General features: G+C 42.5%; 1 protein-coding gene across 1 annotated transcript in view; it reads left to right on the top strand.

The window, feature by feature from the left end:
• adam22 (ADAM metallopeptidase domain 22) overlaps positions 1 to 22,901 on the top strand; it is a 62,634-nt gene that overhangs the window by 3,025 nt on the left and 36,708 nt on the right. Inside the window, exons 3-5 of the mRNA XM_070966285.1 lie at positions 1,474 to 1,550; positions 17,325 to 17,391; positions 22,439 to 22,521. Coding sequence (XP_070822386.1) covers positions 1,474 to 1,550; positions 17,325 to 17,391; positions 22,439 to 22,521 — 227 coding nt within the window. The remainder of the gene's footprint in view (positions 1 to 1,473; positions 1,551 to 17,324; positions 17,392 to 22,438; positions 22,522 to 22,901) is intronic.

Below are 22,901 nucleotides of genomic sequence, written 5' to 3'. Positions count from 1 at the left end.
ATCTGCAATCAGCCGTGATGTCACTTGCACAAAGTTTGATCAGTTATTGGCTGTTTTTAGATCAACAGCCTAAAAACAAATCTGTCAAACAGTTCTGAAAATGTGTGCAACGCAGGAAGTTATTTATAGACTTCTGTGGCGTTGCCTATTTTCAGTCTCAGACACAAACACCTTCACCACTGAATGAGTGGTGGAGAGTTCAGTGGAGTGCTTGTGTTGTTTTGGTGGAAAAACAAACGCTTTAAGTGGAATCAGTCTGAGCATGAGTGTGTTGGTTTGTATGTTTGCCTCCCTGCCTCTCTGCCCGTGTGTGTGTGCGCAGTGGATTGATAGCACTTACAGTCATACTTCGACAGTCATGAGTGGAAAGTCAGGCTTGCTATAACTCAGAAATCAATGTAAGAAGAGTCAGTGGTGGCCTCAGAATATTGGCCCGGCTCAGTCAAGCTGGGATGTGCTTTCATTAAACCCAATTACTGGTACCTCCTCCCATCATGGATCCAATCTGCCAGATTAGATTTCATCGCAAGTGTGCCATGGAAAGGGATTGCCCTTTGTACACACACACCCACACACCCACACATCCTCTTACTCCCTCATATATGCATTGACCGTGCACAGACACACTCCTACAAACAATAGAGTCTGTGGCCAATGGGGACCTCACCGGCTATGGTTGTCCTTGGGTTAGCACAGGGGCGCCTCCTCAAATGGAAACAAAAAAAAACCACACCCACCCCTCCTCCCCTCGTTGTCATGCGGTGTCCAGTCTGTCATGAAGGTAGCCCATGGGCTGAGCCTGGGGGAGGGTGAGCTGTGTTTTAGCTCAGCTTTGGGACTCTCCTGGACCTGCACAGGAATGATTGTGTGGAGTTTTCATTGACCCAAGGGTGTGTAATGACGCCTGTACCATATGTGCCCAGAGCTGGGAATGAATCAGACCCTCGCCCCTGCTCCCCCCCCAAAATCAATCACACACAGTCAGAGCGGAAAGAGCGCGAGTTACTGTGTTTGTGTTCATACATATGATTGTTGTCAGATAAAAAATATGGTTCAGTATGGGCTTAAGAATTTCAGTGAATCCTTGGCTTTGTGAAACAGTTACAAAACCAGTCTGGTAAACAAGGAAATGAATATCATGGAAGTAAAGTTGTGCATTATGTTTCTACTGTGCATGTTTATTTTAGTGTGTGTATGTGTGTGTGAGTGGCTATTACATAAACTGCATTTCTGACTTGAAGCCCAGGTGTTACGTGAGATGCTTTGCAAGAAATTAGAAGAAGACAGATCTTGATGACTTAATGAAAACTTACTTATTCTTACTGCTGAGCGATGCTGAAAAAGACAATGCAGACATCCATCAGTACAGATGTGAATTGATCTATGCATATAAAGATGAATTCAGTTGATCCATGAATATGATAATGGCTTCCTTTCAGAACAGTACCTAACCAGTCTTCTCTACCGTTTCAGGCGAACCATGTGGCCCAAGCAAGCTTTCAAGTTGGCGCTTTTGGCAGAAAATTTATCCTGGATGTGGAACTGAATCAGTGAGTATAACATGATTGAGTCTGTCTGTCTGTCTGTCTGTCTGTCTGTCTGTCTGTCTGTCTGTCTGTCTGTCTGTCTGTCTGTCTGTCTGTCTGTCTGTCTGTCTGTCTGTCTGTCTGTCTGTCTGTCTGTCTGTCTGTCTAACAAGCTACCTGCTGTTTGTCATCTAGCCATATGTCTGCATAGTTTGCTATTTGTCTGGCTAGCTACCCTTCTACCTATCCATCCTTCTGTCTTTAGGTTGATGTCTTCAGTAGCGCTTGGGTTAGTAGCTTCCACTCTCCACTTCCTTATTAATGTTTTTAATATGCTATGGCGCGGCTGACAATGACAGTTTTGTGTAAATGGACGTGGTTTCATTTTAATTCCCTAAATGCCCATGAAATGATGTTGAAATGATCCCAGCAGGAGTCATGTCATTCTTTCTGCATTAACAACACGTTCGAGAAGAAATTCACATCGTTTCCTTGTTTACTGTAAATCCCCAAGCACATATTTGGGCAGACTCCAGTATTTTAGCTGAAGTTGGTCATTGTGGCGCCGCTGGGCAGAAGTCATATTTTCCTGCTCTCTTAGTCCTGTTTATTGCCTGTTTTTGGGAATGCACTCTTAGGACATAAATATCTAATGTTGGTGTGTGCTGAAATGTGCTATAGTATGAATGAGTACATCTATGTGTGTGTACGTGTGTGTGTTTGTATGTTTGCTGAGGGTCAGTTATTGTGTGTGTGTGATTTAGACGTTCCATCATAATAGGAAGTGATTTACGGTAAAGGCTGGAGCACTGCCCTGTCAGACACTGATATTGATCACAGCACTGCTGATGGAAAGCAAGCAACTCTCTCTCATTATTTTCTGTCTCCCTCTTACTCTGGCTCTCACTCTCCTTTTGCCTCCACCCAATACACTTATTTTTACAACCACCCTTTTTGGCACCTTCCTTGCTAAACCTTTCCTTTGTTCTGTTTCTGCTTTCTTGTGTTGTTCCTTGAGCCGATGGCTTGTTTGCCTCATTTAGCCCCAGAACAGTAAGCCTGTGAACTTGGCACACTCATAAGATAATGCTGCCTGCTCATCACAGTGGAAGTCACTCCCCTACTGAGTGAAAGCGTTACATCACAGGAATTCCCAGGTTTAGAGGATATGTTTCTGTAAAGCCTGCAGCTCATTGCATGACACATCAACCAGTCATGGGTTCAGATGTGTTGTCTGCACATACACAAACACACACACACACACAAGCATGTATGCACAAGCTGTCACACATGCACATATACTTTCATCGGTGCTTGATTTCATGAAGTCATCTGTGTGACATTGTGCACTCACAGCATCCTTTTCTATAGTTTCTAAACTGGATGTGGTGCAGAAAGTCTGTCAGAATATCGGCTGAATGGAAACACTCAAGTGACGTCCTGTTTTTAGCTTTTCAGAGAATGATTATCCTTCAACCAGACAGCTCTGGGCAACAGTTTGACATGCGTGGTTCTGAATAAGAATGAGAGACTGAGATCCATGCAATGGAGCATTGCACTGCGTGACTTTCATCTGATTTCTCTAAAAATCCTCTTACTATTTGTAGGGCTGAAACATCAATCATCTATTATACAGTACAAAGAAAAGCAATTGGCAACTGTTTTCTCAATCAATTAATCTTTTGTCATTTTTCAAACAAATATTTCCCAGTTGCACCTTCTCAATTGTGAGGATTTGCTGCTTTTTCTCTTGTTGTTTGATTCTAAACAGAATACTTCGAAATCAACAATGGCTGCTCCTGTAGAGGTTAGTGTAGATGCTGCAATAGCATCAGTTAAATCAGAACTGGAGAGCTTTTCCTCATTGAAAGAAGAACAAAAACGGCAATGTAAACTTTTGTCCATGGAAAAGACGTTTGCGCTCTTCTCCCTTCAGGAAGAGTTTCGCTCTACGTGGATCTGATTGGTTGCAGTTAGCCTGTGATAGATGGTGATAGACAGATGGTTCATCCAATCACCTGCTAAGCATTTTTTTGAAGGCACCTCCTTTTCCAAATGGTTTCCATGGACGACTTCCCTCACAGCTTTGTGTAAGCTCATCAGCTTATCACTTTAAAGCCTTTTTCTAAGGTTTACTAGTCAATTTATAGTAAGTCAGTCACTATTTTGATAATCAATGTAGTAACTTATCAAGCAGAAAACCCCAATTCTAGCTTCTCAAATGTGACTTTTTTGTTGCTTTTCTTTGTTTTCCATCATAGCAAATTGAATACCTCTGAATTTTGGACTGTTGGACAAAAGCAACAGACATTTTGGGCATTTTGAGACATTGTGATGGGCATTTTTTACTATTTACTCGTATTTTATTGATAAAATGGTTAGCTGATTAATGGGAAACAAAAACAGATTACTCAATAATCAAAATAGTTATTAGTTGAAGCCCTGTGTGTATGCTGACTGGTACATACAGCACACCTGAATACACCCCAGATTGCTCCTGCTGCTGCCCTCTTCCCTCCTCCTCATCGTCCTCTACCACACTCCTCTGTGAACTGATCCCCCGGCTTGACAGCCACACTGATTTTGTTTACAGATAGCTTTCATGCCAGACAGAATAAATCGAGTTGATATGTGTGTGGGTGCAGGAGTGGGAGGTATTTTTGCTGAATGGGCCAACATTGTTTTTTGGCCACCAGTAACAAAACCGAGTTCTCTCATTTTGATCAATGAGTGACTCAGCTGCTGTGCAATTATTTGTGTTTAATTGTTGCCACGAGCAAACAAGAAATGTATGTTTTTCAGTATTAGTTGTCACCTGTGTCTGTTGTGCTACAATTATGTATCATCATTATTATCATGGTCTTTGAGCAGCTGTCTCTTTGCCTGTAGTCAGTGTTTGGCCGTAGACTGAATAATAGGAGTGTGTGTGTTTTGATATAAAGTCATATGTCTTTTGAATTTGAAGCACATGTTTTGGACACATGTTGGTTCTTATAGGTACATGTTCAGGCTAGTGCTCTTACTTTTAGATTTGAGAACTTGTTTTGTGTTTTCCCCACATATTCTTAACAATGCTAGCAGCATGGCTCTGTGCATGGCAATGTCTGTCGGGCACATCTCTGGTCCAGATTGAAATATCTCATTAACTATTAGATTGATTGTCATGAAAACTTGTGCAGATATTCATAATCCCTGGAGGATGACTCTGTCTGACTTTGGTGCCCACCTGACTTTTCATGCAGCTTCACCGTGGGGTGAACATTTCTGTATGTTCAGTGCTTCTCCTTATGACCTGAAAAACAGTTCTAATTTACAAATCTTAGCATGTTCACACGCTAAATTAGGATAATGAACACTGTACCTGCCTAGCATGAGCACATTAGTATGCTGATAGCATTTACCTTCACAGCACTTTTTGCCTAAATACAGCCCAACAGAGCTGCTCACATGGCTGAAGGCTCCCAGTCATGTTACATTTTCACCTGCTGTTATGTGACAGCTTAGAGACATTTCTTTTTATTTTTAGATTTGACCTTTTTGTGTGTTTTCCTATCTTTAGACCATCCATCAATCCATTTAGTACACCTGATTATCTTGTTCAGGATATCCCAGCGTGCATTGTGCAAGAATTCTGGGCTGAGAGGTTGTTGTCCTATCACAGAACTTGCACTGAGACATTTTGTTCGGATAGTAAGTATGTATCTCCTATATGGTGAGAATAATCAGTTAATACGATCAATGCGTGTGCTGTAGTCATTAGCGCTTTCATTAGCAACATGCTGTATTGACATAAGCCACCCATGTGAAGTGTGACAGTCTATAGAGAGGAAGTCAAGGGGGGTCGGTGGGTCACAGGGTCTCTATTCCCCCTCGCTGTCTTTGTCTTCTTCTTAGTCCTGCATCTCAGCGGCCGGCTACAATTTACCATTCATGGGCCTAGAGTGAGCGCAGGGTGGGGGGTTGCCTCTCTTTTGTAATCATCCTCAATACTAATACACACACACACACACACACACACACACACACACACACACACACACACACACACACACACACACACACACACGTCTCAACCCTTGATTGCTCCCTACCTCCACACCCACTCTCCATTCAGCCATGCCCCTACTACCCCCTTTACCCCACCCCTCCCACCTGCTCTCACTGAATAATAAATGGTGCTGTAAGATTAAAGAGGAGTGTGCTCACTTTTGTGTGAGTGTGAGTGTGAGTGTGTGTGTGTGTGTGTGTGTGTGTGTGTGTGTGTGTGTGATGGTTTCCGGCTGTCCATCGTGCTTTGAAAGGGAAACAAAAATACACACCCTGTCAGCTCATACATGCACATATGAACGCATGTGCTGATACAGTGAGGAAGCTTTAAACTGTGAGCTGTAAATGCAATCCGATAACTTTGTTGCTCATTCAGCAGAAGTCATACCACTAAGTGTAGGGTGGGGTGATACTATCAATATCTTCATATTGATTTTAAGAAATAGATAAATCCCATACAAAACAGTGAAATTGAGTACAGCTGAAATCATCATTTCATTATTTTATTAGCAGATTAACAGAAAATGAATTGACCACAATTATGATCCCTGATTATTGTGTAATTATTTTTCAAGCAACAATGGCCAAATGTTTCTGGTTAGACCTTCTCAGGTGTGAAGATTTGTGGTTTCTTTTGTTTTCTGTGATAGTAAACTGAATATTTTTACGTTTTTGCACTGTTGGTCAGACAAAATAAATTGAATATGTCAACAAGCAGATTATTTATGAATGAAAATAACCATCATATACAAACCTGCTTCATAATGTGGAAAATGTACGCAAACTTCTACATAAAAAAATCAAACATTGTGTTCAATACAATGAACTGCATCCCCCAAAATCATTAGAAACATGAAGTATTTTGAATATACCATTTGCAGGGAATCAATAATTCAGAGTGACTGATGCCAAATCCAAATGAGTTCAAATTTTAAGGTAAATTTCACCATAATATGATTGTATCCTGTCAATACTAGTGATGATTTTGAGTTGTTCTATTGAATACAGGGTATTTCCTATGAGCTGCTATTATTTTCATCACATTCAAAAATTCTATCACATGTATTCAAAATATATATTCAACAATATGCTCAAGTGTGTATGGTCCTGTGTCTGTGCATGTGAGACAAATAGTGAGCAGAGTGGACATGTCTCTGCCATTCTCTGTTCATGCAGTACGCAGGTTATGCATGTGTGACAATATGTGAGTGCAGACAGAGCGGAGAATGGGTGGGCACATTGAAATAGGACTCAAGAGTTTCATAACCTCTTCAGTGTAACGAAATAATCCATCGCAGCAGCGTAATAGTAAGAGGGCTTCTCCCCATCCTCATGTACAATGCTGACACTGACACACTCAGTTATTATTATTTCTACTACTGTGTCGTGGCAGCTGTCCCTGAATGCACACAAATGCTTAATGCTAATTCTGAGGGTCAGTTACAGGCGTTGCTAAATGCATTATTCATCTTTGTAGGTGTGTGTGTGCACCAATGATGACAGTGTTAGTGGGAAGGGGATCGAGCACCGATACAAATATGGGGTCCCTTAAACTCTTAGACAAGAAACTAACCAAACATCCCATGGTCCAGCGGTTTGATGAACGTGTGCATATGTGTTGGTGCGTCTGTGTATGGGCAGGAGTGTGTGTGTGTGTGTGTGTGTGTGTGTGCGTGTGTGCGTGTGTGTGTGTGTGTGTGTGTGTGTGTGTGTGTGTGTGTGTGTGTGTGTGTGTGTGAAGAGAAGAGAGCTGTTTCTACCATTGTGTAGAATGAGTGTGTTGTCTCGTTGGGCCCCAGGTGCAGAAGAGGCATGTAAACTGTTGTCTTAATTAGAGATAACAAGACTGGATTGAATGAAACGAGGCTCAGATGAAAAAGAGGAGGATCAATACTTAACAAGAGGAAAATAGGAAAGAATTGGGAAAAGAAAGGCGAATTATTTAACTCTGTTACTTTAATTACACTCACTCTGTAGATTTTAAGAATTTTGGTTCACCTTGTAATGCACAAATTTCTGCCTTTTTGTCATTCTTGATAACTGTGGATGTATCTTCAGTGTGTGTGTGATGATCTGTTGGTACAAATGTGAACCCTCTTGCTTATTTGAGCTTGCAAAATCACTCTGGGTGTCAAAGCCATCCTGTGGAGTTTCCTTGGAAAAACAGCTACGTTTACATTCATTTTTATTCACCAAAATACATCGTGTGTATCCTTTACTGCCATGGTCGCCAGCTAGCAGTCTTCTTCCTTTCCTTTGTTGGCACATGTGCCTTTGCTTGTTACTGCTGTCAACTGTTTAACAGCAAAATAGTGTGAAAACTGTGTATTGCATTGTGTGTGTACATGTGTGTCTTTGTTCTACGTCCATGATACAAAACAGAGACCCACTCGTAAAAACAAAACTGCTCTTGTAACACTACTGGTTCTCAAAAACCCCACATGGTACCTTTAATAAGACTGTTCATTTTTTGTGTGTGTAGTTTACACACACACACACACACACACACACACACACACACACACACACACACACACACACACACACACACACACACACAGTCTACTAACATTTCCTCAAAGCTTTGAACACACATCCACATTTTTGAGGCTTTCATAAGACCTGAAACCACCACATACACCACAGATATTGTAATAAAAATACCTTTGATGCAAAGTTACCTGCATTACAAGACCAACTAGCTTTCAGTTAGCTCAGTTAGCTTACTGTGTACTGCACTGTACACACACACACACACACACACACGCACACACACACACACACACACACACACACACACACACACACACACACACACACACACACACATAAAGAACCATCTCGCTCATTGTTCGTATTGATGATTCAGTGGCAGAATTTCTTGCCCATCCAGGCCTTGGAAGGAGTCTAAATACCAGTCATCTTACAGTGTCTTTGTACAAAATGAGTGGGATTTTTTTTCTGGAAACCCTGGCCACCAAAATATCTCCTCCTACTTGTTTCTGAGCAGCGTAGCGGGAGGAGTTGCCGGTTCAAAAAGTATTTTTTGCCTAACAATAATGTCTTGTTCCCTTGCAGCACAGTGCATTAAAATGCCTTCCAGCTGATGTCACGGTCATGTTGACTTCAGACTTTGTCTGGCTTTGAGTGGGCTTTGTGACTTTGGCCATTTGATCCCTCAAATGTGTGTAGGCGTTCGTCTTTCTTGGACCGTGGAAGGTGCTGATGCTGTGGTGTTATTGGTGCGCCTCCCTGTGCTGTGCATGTGTTGGTGTGTGCTTGTGTGTGGTGTGTGTATTTATGGGTGTCGCTTGTACGTACATGTGCATGCAGCCTTACATCTCCACATATATGTGATTTAACTCTCTCTCATGCCCCATTCCAAGACAATTTATCATCCACCCAGGTTTCGCTCCCTGCATCCTGGCATCGCTACAGCCCAACTCCACTCTTCTCCTCCTTTTCCATCTTTGTCTCTCCTCATCTGTTCCCAGGTCTGTAATTTATTGCAGAGAGGCGTGATCTGATTTACTGTGGACTTAATGAGAAAAACACAGAGAGGAGTGTGTGTGTGAGAGTGAGAGAGAGAGAGAGAAAGAGGGATAGAAAGAGAGGTGGAGAGAGCGAAATAGTTAAGGATGATGAGAAAGAAGAGGACAGAGAGACTTGTGTGGATGTCCTTCATGCCCCCTTGAGTCTTTGTGGGTGGGTTGAGTAAGTGCAGGAGATAGGGAGAGATAGAGTGGGGTGTGTGTGTGTGTGTGTGTGTGTGTGTGTGTGTGTGTGTGTGTGTGTGTGTGTGTGTGTGTGTGTGTGTGTGTTAGTCCATGCTTGAGGGAGGTAGGTACTTGAAAGGAGAAAGAAAAGAAAATAGTTCCTGCTTCTCCTTTCCTCTCCTCTCTCCATCTCTATCTCCTGCTTTTTTCTCCTTCTTCTCTTGCCTCAGGCAGGACTTCTTCCTCTGATCTCTGATCACACACACACACACACACACACACACACACACACACACACACACATGTCTGTGAGTGAGTGTGTCTGTGAGCAAATGCAGTGCTCACAAACATTACACTACAGACTGTGTTTGCTAAGTGGCTCAGCGTCACATCCAGGGCTGTGTATGTACAGTATGTTCTGGTATATACAGGAGTGAGTGAATATGGGAGTGAGTGCATGTGTGTGTTGAGTGTGTTTTGCAGTTTGTGGTCTGTGTCAGCAAGATGGGTACAGATTAATTTAATCGAGGTGAGCAGGGTTAATTTAGAAGAACAAATAGCAGCATGGGTGTTATTTGGAGGTGTGTTATGCATCAGAGACCCTGCAGGACATCTTTAGGCATTTTTAGAACAGATAAACAGCATTATGATTAAAGGACAAATTCACATTTTTTTCAAGTCCTGTCTTAAAACAAAACTCACATGCCCATGTGTGTTGAGGAAGTTTCTGGTTGCTGCGTAATTCCACCTGTTCATACTTCCCGTTAAGAGGTATCTTTGTTGTGTTATTCCAGGTAATGAGGAAAAGTCTACAGTCATTGTTCTATGCAAAAATGTGTGTCCAAATGAGGCTTCAGCAGTGTGTGGCAGAAAAATCAAGTTGATATCTTCTGAAGTGGCACTCTTAAAGGCAAGAAATCTCGTCCCTGTGTTACAGTCCCTCCATCGCAGCTGAGCAAGGAAACACTGTCCAGGAAAACAATGAGAGGGAATCTTTCGCAGAAAGATACCCACCTGATTTTTCCCATTCACACGGAGGCTTAAACCTCATTTTAGCTTCAGCTGAACTTCAGAATGCTTCTTTGTGTAAAACGTGGACTGTGGATTTTGTCCCCCATCTTTTACACTGTGTCAGGATGGGATCTCTGGACCAAAACCTGTTTTAATGCACAAATGGACATGTATCCACATGTGTTGTTTAAACATAGACTTAAAACAAGACTTAGAGTCTACAGCCATGCTAGCAGCTCTGTGTGGCTGTACTAAGACAGAGCAGTGGTCTGCTCTCATTTTAACATCATCCTGCTAACATGCTTGCAATAACAGATATTAGGTATAATGTAACTATCTTTGCTTATTAGTGAAAAACACAGAGTACACCTGAGGCTGATGGAAGACCATTAGTTTTGCAGGTATTTGGCCATGAACCAAAGTATGAAAAAGTATCACCAAAGTTGTTATAATTCATCGTTATGGGAAGTGACGGTAATGTCATTGTGTACCTGAGATAGTTTATATTTAAATCAGAATTAACTTTACATAAGACCTGATCTGCGAAGTCCCCCATTTTTCTCTCTTGCTGTCCTCCAGTTTAAATATTTTCCCACAAATCTCACCATTCCCCTCCGGTACATGTGTAGAATATGTAGAAGACTAGCTGTAACATTGAGTGACGAAGAGTCGTTCACTTGAACGGCACTGACCAATAAAACAAGAAGAAGAATGAACTTGAGTGCAATGGTGTGCCTGCCAAAGTTTGTGCAAGAGTCTCACCAAATGAGAGTAAGCTTACATACAGGTATGTCAGTCAGAGTCATGCTTTTTGTAAAATAACGGACTTTACTGCATCACACGGAGGGAAAGGTGATGTGAGCCAGCATGATCTGCTGAGCATAAGTGAGTCCAAGAAACCCAGAGACATGCTCCACCAATGACTGTATTTATACTATCGCTGCCATCTGTTTCTCTTGCCAGTAGCCTCTGTCAAAATCACAACTGAGGGGGAAGTTTGATGGATACTGAGTATCGGCCAGTTCATTGGCTATTGGCATTTTCCTGCTCCAAACTATTGTTTTTGTATTGGCCTTTGAAAAATCCACTATCGGTTGACCTCTAGTGGACACTGCCATCCTTCGAGCCATGGTGCTTGTGTGGCTGAAAATGTGAACCCATCCATTTAGGGCAGGGTTTGTGTTTGTAGACTTTGCAGGATGTCAAGCATTGAATTACCAGCCTTCCCTTTTATGCTCTATCATACCATCCCTCTGTCCCCCCCCCCTTCTGTCGAGCTGTCTCGACTCAGTGTGCAGGATTAGTGGAGACAAAGAGATCCAGGAGCCAACTCTCGCTGAAGACAGGGACAGGAGGAAAGACTGTTGTTCTCTCAGCAGGAAAATATACTAATGCCCCTCTAAAGACCATTGTCTCATAGATTACTCCTTTTCCTCTTTCATGCTGAATAAAAATCAAGTGAAAGTATGGTTTACTGTCAGGAGATTAACCATTTAACAAAATTTACCACTGCACAAAATCTGATGGAGTTGATGGATGGAAGGAGAGCAAATTTACCCACAAACGCACACATAATGATGTATGTGTAAGTGCATGAAATTGAATAATCTTATCAGTTGAACAGAAAAAGTAAATAAGTCGTGATTACTTGGTCCCAAGTGGACAGTGCTCCTAAAGTCTGTTTCTCTATTGACCCTGTTTCCATGCTCTGGAGTTCACGAACAATCCACATGTTGTCACAGATACAGATCTGCATACCCTTCGTGCCCACAGCATCTTCAGCCACTGCATAATTCAGAAGTCAACTCTATTTGGCCTGTGTGTGGCGTGCTATAGACCCAACTGCATAATGGACCCAACATTGTGGAGAGGAGAAATTTCTGATGGATTCATTTTTTTTGTTCTCTCAGTGTTTCTTGTTGTGAGTGTCAGTATTCCCCGTGCAATTCGAGGAGGGATCCCAGTGAATGTGCTGGTGGAATTGCATGTCTGATAAGTGATTGGAGGGTGAATGAATTATAGCCTGGAGACCTTTAATGAGGCCTCAGTGGGAGGGTGGGTGAGGCTAGAGAAGGGGGAGGTGGTGCAGGTGAAAGCAGCTGCAGCTTTTCCGCAAAGAGAAACCTCCACGCCCTCTCCCCTCTCCGTCTCTCTTTTTCACATCTTTATTTCTCTTATCCACCTTTGTATCTCTCTGTCTCCACCCCCGACCATGTCTCCTTTCCTTTCTCCTCTCTCTTTCCTCAACACTCCCCCATCTTCATTCTGAACGCCTGACACAGCACATGTTCAGTCCTTTGTGTGGTGGTGCCCTTTTTATTACAGGGTTAAATAGCAAAAATCCATATATGGAGCAGAGGTCCATTTGATGACTACTGCGCTTGTGTGCAGATGTGCATGAACGTATGGATGCAACGGAACATATTTGCCTTTTTTTTTCACGTTTGCTTATTTTTGTGTGTTTTGGGAACTTGGTTGTATTAAAAAGAGTCTTTGAAAGCACTTAGATTCGCTGGCATTAAAGCAATGAAAAGCCTGCTACCCCCAACACTTGTGCCAATCTGCTCACACACACACACACACACACACACACACACACACACACACACACACACACACACACACACACACACACACACACACACACACACACACACACACAACATTATTCCTGCCAATCTGTCCTTTTTGTGCTGTTTTTCATCCCCGTGCCACAGCGGTGCCAGGCGACACAGATCGTGAGAGGAATTTTAGACCACATGGAAACTTGGTTTATGTCTGCGTGCGTGTGCATGAGTATGTGTGCATGATTCACCTCAGGAGATCGAACTGGGTTGCCATAGCAGATGTCTTTGCCCAGAGCAACTCACAACAAAATCCTTTAGAAGGAAGGGTGAAGTTTGACGTGACTGACAGCCAGACACACTCGGTGCACTCACTGCTTCAGTCAGTTTTTACCTCCTCAAGACCCACTTAATAAAGATGAATAAGTCTTTTCAGAGCAACATTTTCCCAGCTCGAGCAGCATCAGAGCGCTTATGTTTGTGTGTATGTGTGTGTGCGTGCGCACGCGCGTGTGGGCTGGCTGACATTAAAGTGTAGAAAAAGCAAGCGAGGGATGTGATTATATGGCTGTATGAAATGTTGTGGGCTGAAAGTGGAACGTCTGTGGATCCACCTCTGAAATCTCCTCCAGGCCTGATTGACAGCTGGACGTCAGCTCTCAAACAGATGTTGCCAGGGCGAAGGAGCCAAGAAAACTGTCCTCCGGTATAGTAGAGGATGAGCAGACTATTTAAAAAGGCAATGAGCTGCAAGAATGAGAGTAATAGACACTGAATAAGACACAACATGAGTAAGAGATGTGGATGCGGTTTGCATCGCCTCTGTTTCAGCCACACATCTGGTCTGCGCAGACACCTTTAGGTGCCACATACCACGCAAATATGTCTAATATGAGATACAATAAATCTGTTACTTTGAGTTCTTGAATGTTGTAATGATGTGATAATATCTAACATTTATGAACAGGGCTGCACGGTGGCGCAGCAGGTAGTGCGCGTGCCTCACAGCAAGAAGGTTGCCGGTTCGATCCCCAGGTCAGGCGGGGCCTTTCTGTGTGAAGTTTGCATGTTCTTCCCGTGCATGCGTGGGTTCTCTCCGGGTACTCCGGCTTCCTCCCACAGACCAAAAACATGCTCATTAGGTTAATTGATGACTCTAAAAATTGTCCGTAGGTGTGAGTGTGAGTGTGAATGGTTGTTTGTCTCTGTATGTGGCCCTGCAATCGGCTGGCGACCGGTTCAGGGTGTACCCCGCCTCTCGCCCATTGTAGCTGGGATAGGCTCCAGCCCCCCGCAACCCCGAAAGGGATAGGCGGTATAGATAATGGATGGATGGATTTATGAACAGTTTTTTCCTAGCAGTTTTCCTTCATCCCTTTCTTCTTTGAGTTCTTGTTAATGCAGTCCTCAGCTTTACAAACAGCCTCCCTCTGATCTTCATTTATGTTGAAAGTTTGCAGCGTTTATTTCCGCAGAGAGATAGATGACATGCAAACAGCACATGAGAGTTAGTCTGTGTTTGTATTTCTGTCATTTGTTGTGTTTGATTCCATATCAGAGTGAAGCTACAAAGAGGATGCTTGCAGTTATACATTTATACATAAGTGTGTATGCATGTTAACAGGAAGAGGAGGGACTGAATACGTTGGTGTGTGTGTGTGTGCGTGGCAGTGTGGGGGATGGGGTCGAGGCTGAGTTTGCGTCTTTGTCTGTCATATAAATTATTTAAATCCCCCAACAATTAAAGCTGAAATCTGTTATCAGCGTCCTCCATTAGAGGCCCGTGTGTCTGCCTTGCTGCCTCAGTATGCTCCTCGCTCGTTCCCCCTGCCTGTGCTCAGCGTGACGCTGGATAAAGATCACAAGCGCTGAATCTTAAACACACATCCCAGCAGAACAAAGGCTAACAGTGCTCCTGTGTGACCCAGGGACTCACACACACACTGAACGTCTTCATCATCTGAGCGTATGAATATTTTGACGGCGGCTTTTTGTTTCAAAATGTTGATAAAATGTTTATTTTGTCTCATGGAGTGTTTAATTTGCACAATGTTGTAGTAACTGAGGTGATGTGTGTGTGATGAGTGACCCGAGGTTGGAGGGTGTGAAGTGTGCATAATGGGGGTTGCCTGTTTTACACGTACTGTTGATGTTTTTCAGGAGAGAGCTTCATCGCAATGCATGATGGGATGTCTGTTAAGGCCCTGGGCTCTGTATTCACACCTTGTGCCTCCATCTCTTTAGCATTCACTGCCTCTTTCCCCTCCTCTGTATCATTACCCCCCCTTGACGGCCATTCACTCCCTCTTTCCACTTTACCTCACTCTCTCTCCTCTTTCCCTGCATATTTTTATTGCTGGAGCAAAATGCCCATTAGTCATCTTCGAAAGCAGCCTCCTTCCCCTGTGCATGTGTGTGTGTGCACTGATATCAGGAGTTTCATTCAATTAATATACCATATATCATCTTTTAAAAACTTTAACTTGCTGAAAGAAAGCTCAGTTAATATTTTAAGAACACATGATGTGTCTGCCTTCAACAACAAAACAACATCCTACTATCTTCCTTATTATGACTCATTACAGTAACTGATTTTTCTTTGCTTTCAACGGTCTGTGCTTTTGAAGATATCACAGTTTTTGAAGTGGAAGATATATATATATAAAAAATACTATTAAAACCAAGAGCTGCTCCAAGACAAGACAGACTTATAAACTGGACATAGGTCTTTAAGCAACATTACCACACTTTATTAATTTTCTTTCTTGCTGATAATTCAATGAGAAAATTGCTGCTGCCCTCATGTCTGTATGGAAAATATGAATCTACAGCAGGCAGCAGGTTAGCTTAGCTTAGCATGAAGACTGAGAATAAGGAGAAACGGTTAACCTGGCTCTGCCCAGACGTGACAAAATATACCCACCTGGTCCTCTGCTTTTTCTGTGCTGGGTGCAGTGACATCCCTGGAGTCTCTGAAGCTGAGGTAACAAAATCCACAACATGCTGTGTTTACACTATGATTTATTTGTACCTTTGGACAGACTGGATGCCGGCAGTGTCTTTGGATTTACTGTACAGAAGTTAGGGTGCTATTGATCTTTCCATTTCTTTCAGACACCATATCGACTGTCCTTTTTTGTCCGACAACAGTCCAAGCCCCAAAAATATTTAATTTACAGTAATATAAGCAATAATTTCTCTTTTTGTTTGGCATTTTTCATTAGCAATAACACATTAACAGTAAATATGAAGGTATACAGCAGGGTTATTGCCTCATGCATTTTACTCTTATGAATGCACTTTTTTATGTGTATAATGATTTTATAATCTATTATTTATTTTCATCTATTTTTAAATATGTTAGTGCAGTGACATGCTTTTTATTGTCATGTTTAGTGTGCAATATATACATTTGCATTGTTTGGGAAAGACAGGCAGATCTCACCCTTTGACTCACGTTTTTCATCCGTCACTACACGCTCAAACTGTATATGTGACGATGAAAGAGTCTGGTTTGTTTGATGAGTGAACAAGATGAAAATCCATCCCGCCTACTTGTCTGTTGTTGATGTCTGGATGTTGACAGAAAGTTGGAGTTGATTGATGGCTCGCTGGTTCAGTGTGGCGAGTGGCCTGCTCAGATGCTGTTATGTTGCTGTTTCGGTTGCACACTTTAGTGTCAGTTCCTGTAGTCTGACTGATAAACACAGTGGTTTTTCCTGTAATTCCATTGTATTGGAAAGTATTTCAAGGCCCCTGATTCAGCAAACACAGTAAACACAGTTTAATCTGATGAAAATGAGTTTGTTGTGCTGATTGCACCGTTTCATCTTTATACTGCTCCTTTCTGGTTCAAGGTTGGCTTTATTTGTTGTTAGTGTTTACATTGTGTGTGTGTGTGTGTGTGTGTGTGTGTGTGTGTGTGTGTGTGTGTGTGTGTGTGTGTGTTTGTGTGTGTGTGTGTCTTTATGTGTACTATAGCTCATACATCTCTGTCTCAGATTGGGCCTGCAATGTGTATCTCCACTGGGATTTTGGGGTCCAGCGCTGCTGAGAAAGCACACGCAGACTGATTTCCTTTTATTTATGCCAGTCTTTCTCTTCCTTGCTCTCTCAATTTATTTCCTGCCTCCTTCCCGTTCTGCCTGTGTCGCCTCTTTTACTCCTTCCTGACCTTCACTTGTCCTTCATTCCTCAGATAGACACACACACACACCAGACATTTGCTAGAAGGCTGGATTTGTATAATTGTGTTTGTGTGAGTTTGTGTGCTGGAAATAGCCTCGTCCCTGTACGCTGGTCATAATTAGCCGTGCTGATGCTCTGAAGCTTTGTGCTGCCAAGACTGAATACAATCCTCCTATAAAATACAAGCACACTTGTATAACTGAGTGACACTTGAATGAAAGTCACAAATTTTCTAACTTTAATTCTCTTTTTTCTTTCCTCTCTGTTCCCAGTGATCTGCTGTCTTCAGGGTACGTGGAGAGGCATTTGTCAGAAAAGGGGAAGGCTGTCGTCACCAATGTAAGACTCTGCAAATCATCTGTCCTCGTGCTCACTCACGCTTTCACTGTTAGACTATTTGCAGTTAGAATGGATATTAAGACCCCATTTACCCCTGGTATTGCCATGTGATCTGTATCTGGTTATGTAGATAGGGATAAAATCATGTTAAAGCAAGGTGTAAATGCATGGATCAGCCAAGACACGCCAGGAGGTGGTCCGGTTTGAATTGCAATCAGTTGGAACAGGCAGCTGCTTTGAGTGCAAAAGATCTGATAAACCCACTGTATGCTACCCACTGCAGCACTAAATGACACACAGAGAAAGTTAGCGACAGGCTAATGAAAACAGAGGAGCATTTAGCAGGTAAAGCAATTTTTTTTCTCCTTGGGGGTAGGTGGAGACCAAAAGATAAGAGTGAATACTGGTGCTGGATCTGCGAATAAGTATCGGGTGAGCATAGCAGGTGAACACAGCTTTACAGCCACAAAGAGTTGGTGGAGACCAAAAACAATCTATATTAGCTAAAAGACAAATAAATATTGGAATTTCTAGGCGGACAAAAACACCACTCTGAATCCTCATGTTGCTCCGTATCTGCTAGAAGTTTGAATAGGCGACTGTTTGCTAATGTGTTTGGCACAAAAAAAATACAAGTTGATAATATGTCAGTGTTGGGTTTCCAGCTTGCTGCACTGCCAGCAAAAAGATACAGATCACCCCTGTAGCTTTGCAGAGGTGAAATAAAATAATTAATTCCCATACAGCAGCTTCAAATCCATTAACCCAGGATGTGTCCACATGTCCAATTTTTGTGTTGAGATTCCATCACAACGTGGGCAGAATTGACAAACGAGAACTCTTATTAATACCAGATGTAAATGTGAAAGTCTATCAGATATTATGAAGACAACATGTAGAAAACAGGTAGAAATGCCACGATGGTGTATATTTAGCTGAACTGGATTGTTCTCAGCTGTGTGTCATACAGCTGCAATTCCCTGTAGACCCTACAGGTTCTTCCCCCTCCCTGAGCCATTTATTGGTTAATCAATGTGGTATACTTTGCACACACAGAGAAATCAGTCCATCCAGTCTTCGCTCAGCCTAGATTTCAGAGGACCAAATTGGAACTGTGGCTGTGGCCTAAACTTTCAACTCACATGAAATTAAGATTGCTGTGATAATCCTCTGGAATCTGGACTTCAGTTACAGGACATTCACTGAGGCATCGTTACATCACATAAGACAGGAGGGATTATAATGTCAGGATTTACTCAGCTAAGAAGCAGATTAGTACGATATTAGGTACTTTACAGAGAATGATCCAAATTGTTACACCACATATTCTGTGATATAGTCCCTTGTAATTAGGGAACTTATTGTAAAGCGATCTCTCCGTGTGGATTAATTCACCTTGTAAATTAATATCCAGAACGTACTCTACAAACTCTATTGTTATGCTCTCACTCTTTCTTAATGGCTGGTGTTCAGAAAGGTTAATATGAGACAAGCTCCTGTTTGTTCCTCTGCAGTTACTTGCAGAGGTCAAAATGTCAGCCATCAGAAAACAGCTGTTGCAGAGTCCCCTCTGTTCATGTACTACACAGGTGATAGAGGTACCACATACTGCCAAATGTGGCACCAGTTCTGGCTTTCTGCCCACAGTTAGAGTTTAATTCAATTAATGCAAGACAAATCCCAAGTGGTACATCAAACATGAATACTTCACATGCACATATAAATTCCACATGCGCACATGCAGACTTGTAGCTTCATCAGCTTATTTAAATGTTTTTTAAATAACCTGATGAAGGTTCATGTACCAAAACGTTGTTATTAATATATTCTTCTGATTGCAAGTGAAGAGGATGGTCTGTTTGTTTTGTTGTGCTGACTGATGGTCTTCTCCTACACATCGGTCCATTTATAGGTGTGCAAAAGTTTTGCTTCTCTGATGTCTTATGAATAATGCTTGTGTGTGTGTGTGTGTGTGTGTGTGTGTGTGTGTGTGTGTGTGTGTGTGTGTGTGTAATTCCTTTATTCCTCTTGATAATCTAATGTCTCAAAGTTTCCCAGACATTCAGAGGGCAGAGCGTCCTACTTGTTTACCAACGTCTGATCTCAACCTTTTCATTGTGCATTGTGATGTCCAAATCAGATGATTAATCACTCCTATACGGGTCTAAGGGGATCACAGATCGGACTGATTTAGCATCATCCACACACACACACACACACACACACACACACACACACACACACACACACACACACACACACACACACACACACACACACACACACACACACACACACTGAGGATGTACCCACAGTGCTGGGTTTTGGGTGTTTCTTGCTTTGATGAGAAGTGGAGCAGAAGGTTCAGGGCGACAGGGGGAGGAGAGACGCTGGGATAGTAGAGCACAGCTCCACTTATTAATAGCCCTCGCTGTCTCTTCATTTCATGCTCGCTCTATGTCTCTTTACCCAACCTCTCTCTCTCTCTCTCTCTTCATTGGTAGCTCCATGTAGGTTCATCGAGCTAACGTATCCAACTTCTTCGGCCCCATTCATATGTTTCCTCTCTCAGTCTGTTTGTTCAATCTCTTTTTCCTCTTTTACCAATAATGCACTGCTTTAGTCTTATTTGTCAGTTCTGGCCATCTTGGATGTGATATTGTGGAAATAGAGAGCGAGAGAGAGTCAGAGTTAGTGTGATAAATGCCTCCAGCTCCTAGCTTGTTTCCTTCATCTTCAGAATCAGATCTTAGATCTTAGAGTTACATAGAGAGAGAGTAAGAGCAGAGAACCGTAAAACTCAAGAACAGCAACAACAAAACCCAGAACAAATCAAACTCAGTGTGACTGATGTAATTTAATTCCTATAATTCAATGATAACAATTCATATCACAATTCATATCAGTTCATATCACACACATTTGTATTATGATACATTTCCGAGGACCCCTTCTTACTACAGCTGTACATTAGTTCTCGAAACCTTCACTGTAAGCTATTTGTCACTAATTCCTGTAAACCAGAAATAACTCTTTAAGGAAATCAGCACTATTGAAATGATGTGACCATGCCTGTCCACGTACATGTAATATTGTGCAGTTCTGGTTTGTTTTTCATGGTTTGGGCTTGGAAGGAATAGTTCAGCATTTTGGGAAGTACACGTATTCACTTGCTCACTCTTGCAGAGAGTTGCCTGTACGGTAAATATAAAACCACAGAAATTTCTAGCTTAGCTTGGCATAGACTAGAGACAGGGAAAACTGTCTAAAAGTACCAAAGTGCATCTACCAGCAGCTTTTAAACACACTAGTTTCCACATTATCTCTCCTTTGTTTAATCCACACAAGCTATGAGCTTCAGAGGTGCTGGTGGGGCAACTGTGTTAGCTTTGGACAAAGCCAGGCTAGGTGCTTCCTCTTGTTACCGGTCTTTATGCTAAGCTAAGCTGCTGCTGGCTCCAACTCCACACTGAGTAACCTTTGTTCGCCTGTTTCAGGCTGATCTAAATTGCTGATCTGTGCTGAAAATAGCAAGTTACCTGGTCACTAATGTTACGGACATAAACAAGCTAGCAGCCGTTACCTTTTCTTTGCAAGGATATCGGCATTTTAATGACAAGGCTCGACACTATTTTACAAGGGCACCGTCGCTGCATCTTGGGTGTTGCGCCACCCATGACGGTTGTGATTGATTTAAAGAAATACAAACAAGTCACAGTCTTTTTTCTCCCTATGCCTGACTGTAATGGGTGCAGCCAGACCTTTCTCCAGCTCTGCTGACACAGCACTATGGGAGATAGGTCTGTCTATGCGAGACTAACTCCACACTCAACACACAGACTTGAGAGTTGTATCTGTTTTCTCGTCTAATTGAATAAGTGTATTTCCCAAAATGTCTTGTAATTCCTGTCAGGAAAAACTTAATACTGCAGCATGTAATGATATTTTAATGATATTTTGGAATTTCCCCTTGTGGGACTAATAAAGGTATATATTGAATTGAATTAAAGGCTGTGTGCTTCCAATTTTGTGCCAGTTCAAAATGACAGTATCCCTGTGAAAAAGCCAGGTAGAAATGGTTTTCCAAGTTTAGAGTGGAAGAATTTGGCTGGCCTGCACAAAGCCCTGACCTCAAGCCCAGCCCACACTTTTGGGATGAACTGGAAGGCCCATTATCAGGAGCAGACCTCAGTAATGCTCTTGTGGCTGAATGGGAGCAAATTTCTGAAGCCGGGTTCCAAAGTGTTGTGGACAGCCTTCATCATAATGCCTGTAGTTCAGGTTTTCAGGAACTTTTGGCCATGTAGTTTAACAATAAGTGCATACAAGCATCCTCACACAAACCCATGAGACAGGCGTGGATTTGGATGAAGTCCACAGAGAGAGCTGGAGGGTGGAGTGCACGAAGCATTGCGTTGCTCTGCGCAGCGTCAGACTGTAGAACAGAAATTGATCCTCTGATAAAAGCTGCGTTTCCTCAGGGAGACCGGCTTCCTGCCTAATGGCTGTTAGGCAGCGAGAAATGGACCAGGAAGAGATGGCCTGCAGAGCACTTAGACACTTAGACATCATACACTTCCATAGAAAATAAATGTGTGTTTACGCTCACAGAGAGGAGAAGAAGCACACACACATATAGACAGATGGAGACAGAAGGTGAAGACAGAGAGTGGTTGACGGAGAGTGGTGACAAATATGGAAAATGTTTTTACGAGTGGCCGACGCTGTGGCTTCCTATTGTGGGTAGAAGTTGGGATGGAGGAAAGTTACAGAGCAGTTAACACACAGATGGTAGGATGTGAATGGGTTAAGCTTGAAGTGCAAAGTACCACACAAACACGCACATGCACGTATCTCCTTCCGATCACACTTACACTTGAGTGTGTTAGCAAATGAATTCTGTGTGATTGATCACTCTGAGCTAATTTCCTGATGGAATATGGTAATAAAAGCTGCGAGTGGCATATTTTGCCTGAGTGTATGGTACATTTTAGGAGGCAGCTATGCGTATGATGTTAATCTGTAAGTGTTTGTGTTTTGCTCACAGGGAGGAGAGCACTGCTACTATCACGGGAAGGTCAGAGACATTCCTCACTCCTTTGTGGCTCTCTCAACCTGTCATGGATTGCAGTAAGTACAAACATTATGTGTATATGTGACTTTATGTATCTGTTGTAAGCCAGCATCGCTGCCTCTGTGTGTCCAGGTCTCATTTGCCCATTAGGTCAGTGTAATTAGTTTAAGCCAGCCCTTCTCTGCCTCTGTATTTTTCGTTACACAGGTTATCATTCACTCAGACAGGTGCTGCTCAGACAGCCTCTCGTCTCTCTTTTCTCTGGTGTTGGTATTTTTAGAGCTAGTGCTCTAAAGCAGCGCTCTGGCAGAGAGACGGGTCAGACACAAGGCCTGCTGGGAGGAATGCATGTACACTGTATATGTGTGTTAGTATATGTGCGATTGTGTGAGTACTTTATATACGAAGAGAAGTGAGAGAGAAACCGTTCTGCAGG

The sequence above is a fragment of the Chaetodon trifascialis genome, chromosome 7, assembly GCF_039877785.1.
Source record: "Chaetodon trifascialis isolate fChaTrf1 chromosome 7, fChaTrf1.hap1, whole genome shotgun sequence".
In the NCBI taxonomy this organism is placed as follows: Eukaryota; Metazoa; Chordata; class Actinopteri; order Chaetodontiformes; family Chaetodontidae; genus Chaetodon; species Chaetodon trifascialis.
Note: the sequence above shows the minus strand (reverse complement) of the source record. Positions and strands in the feature narration are given on the sequence as shown.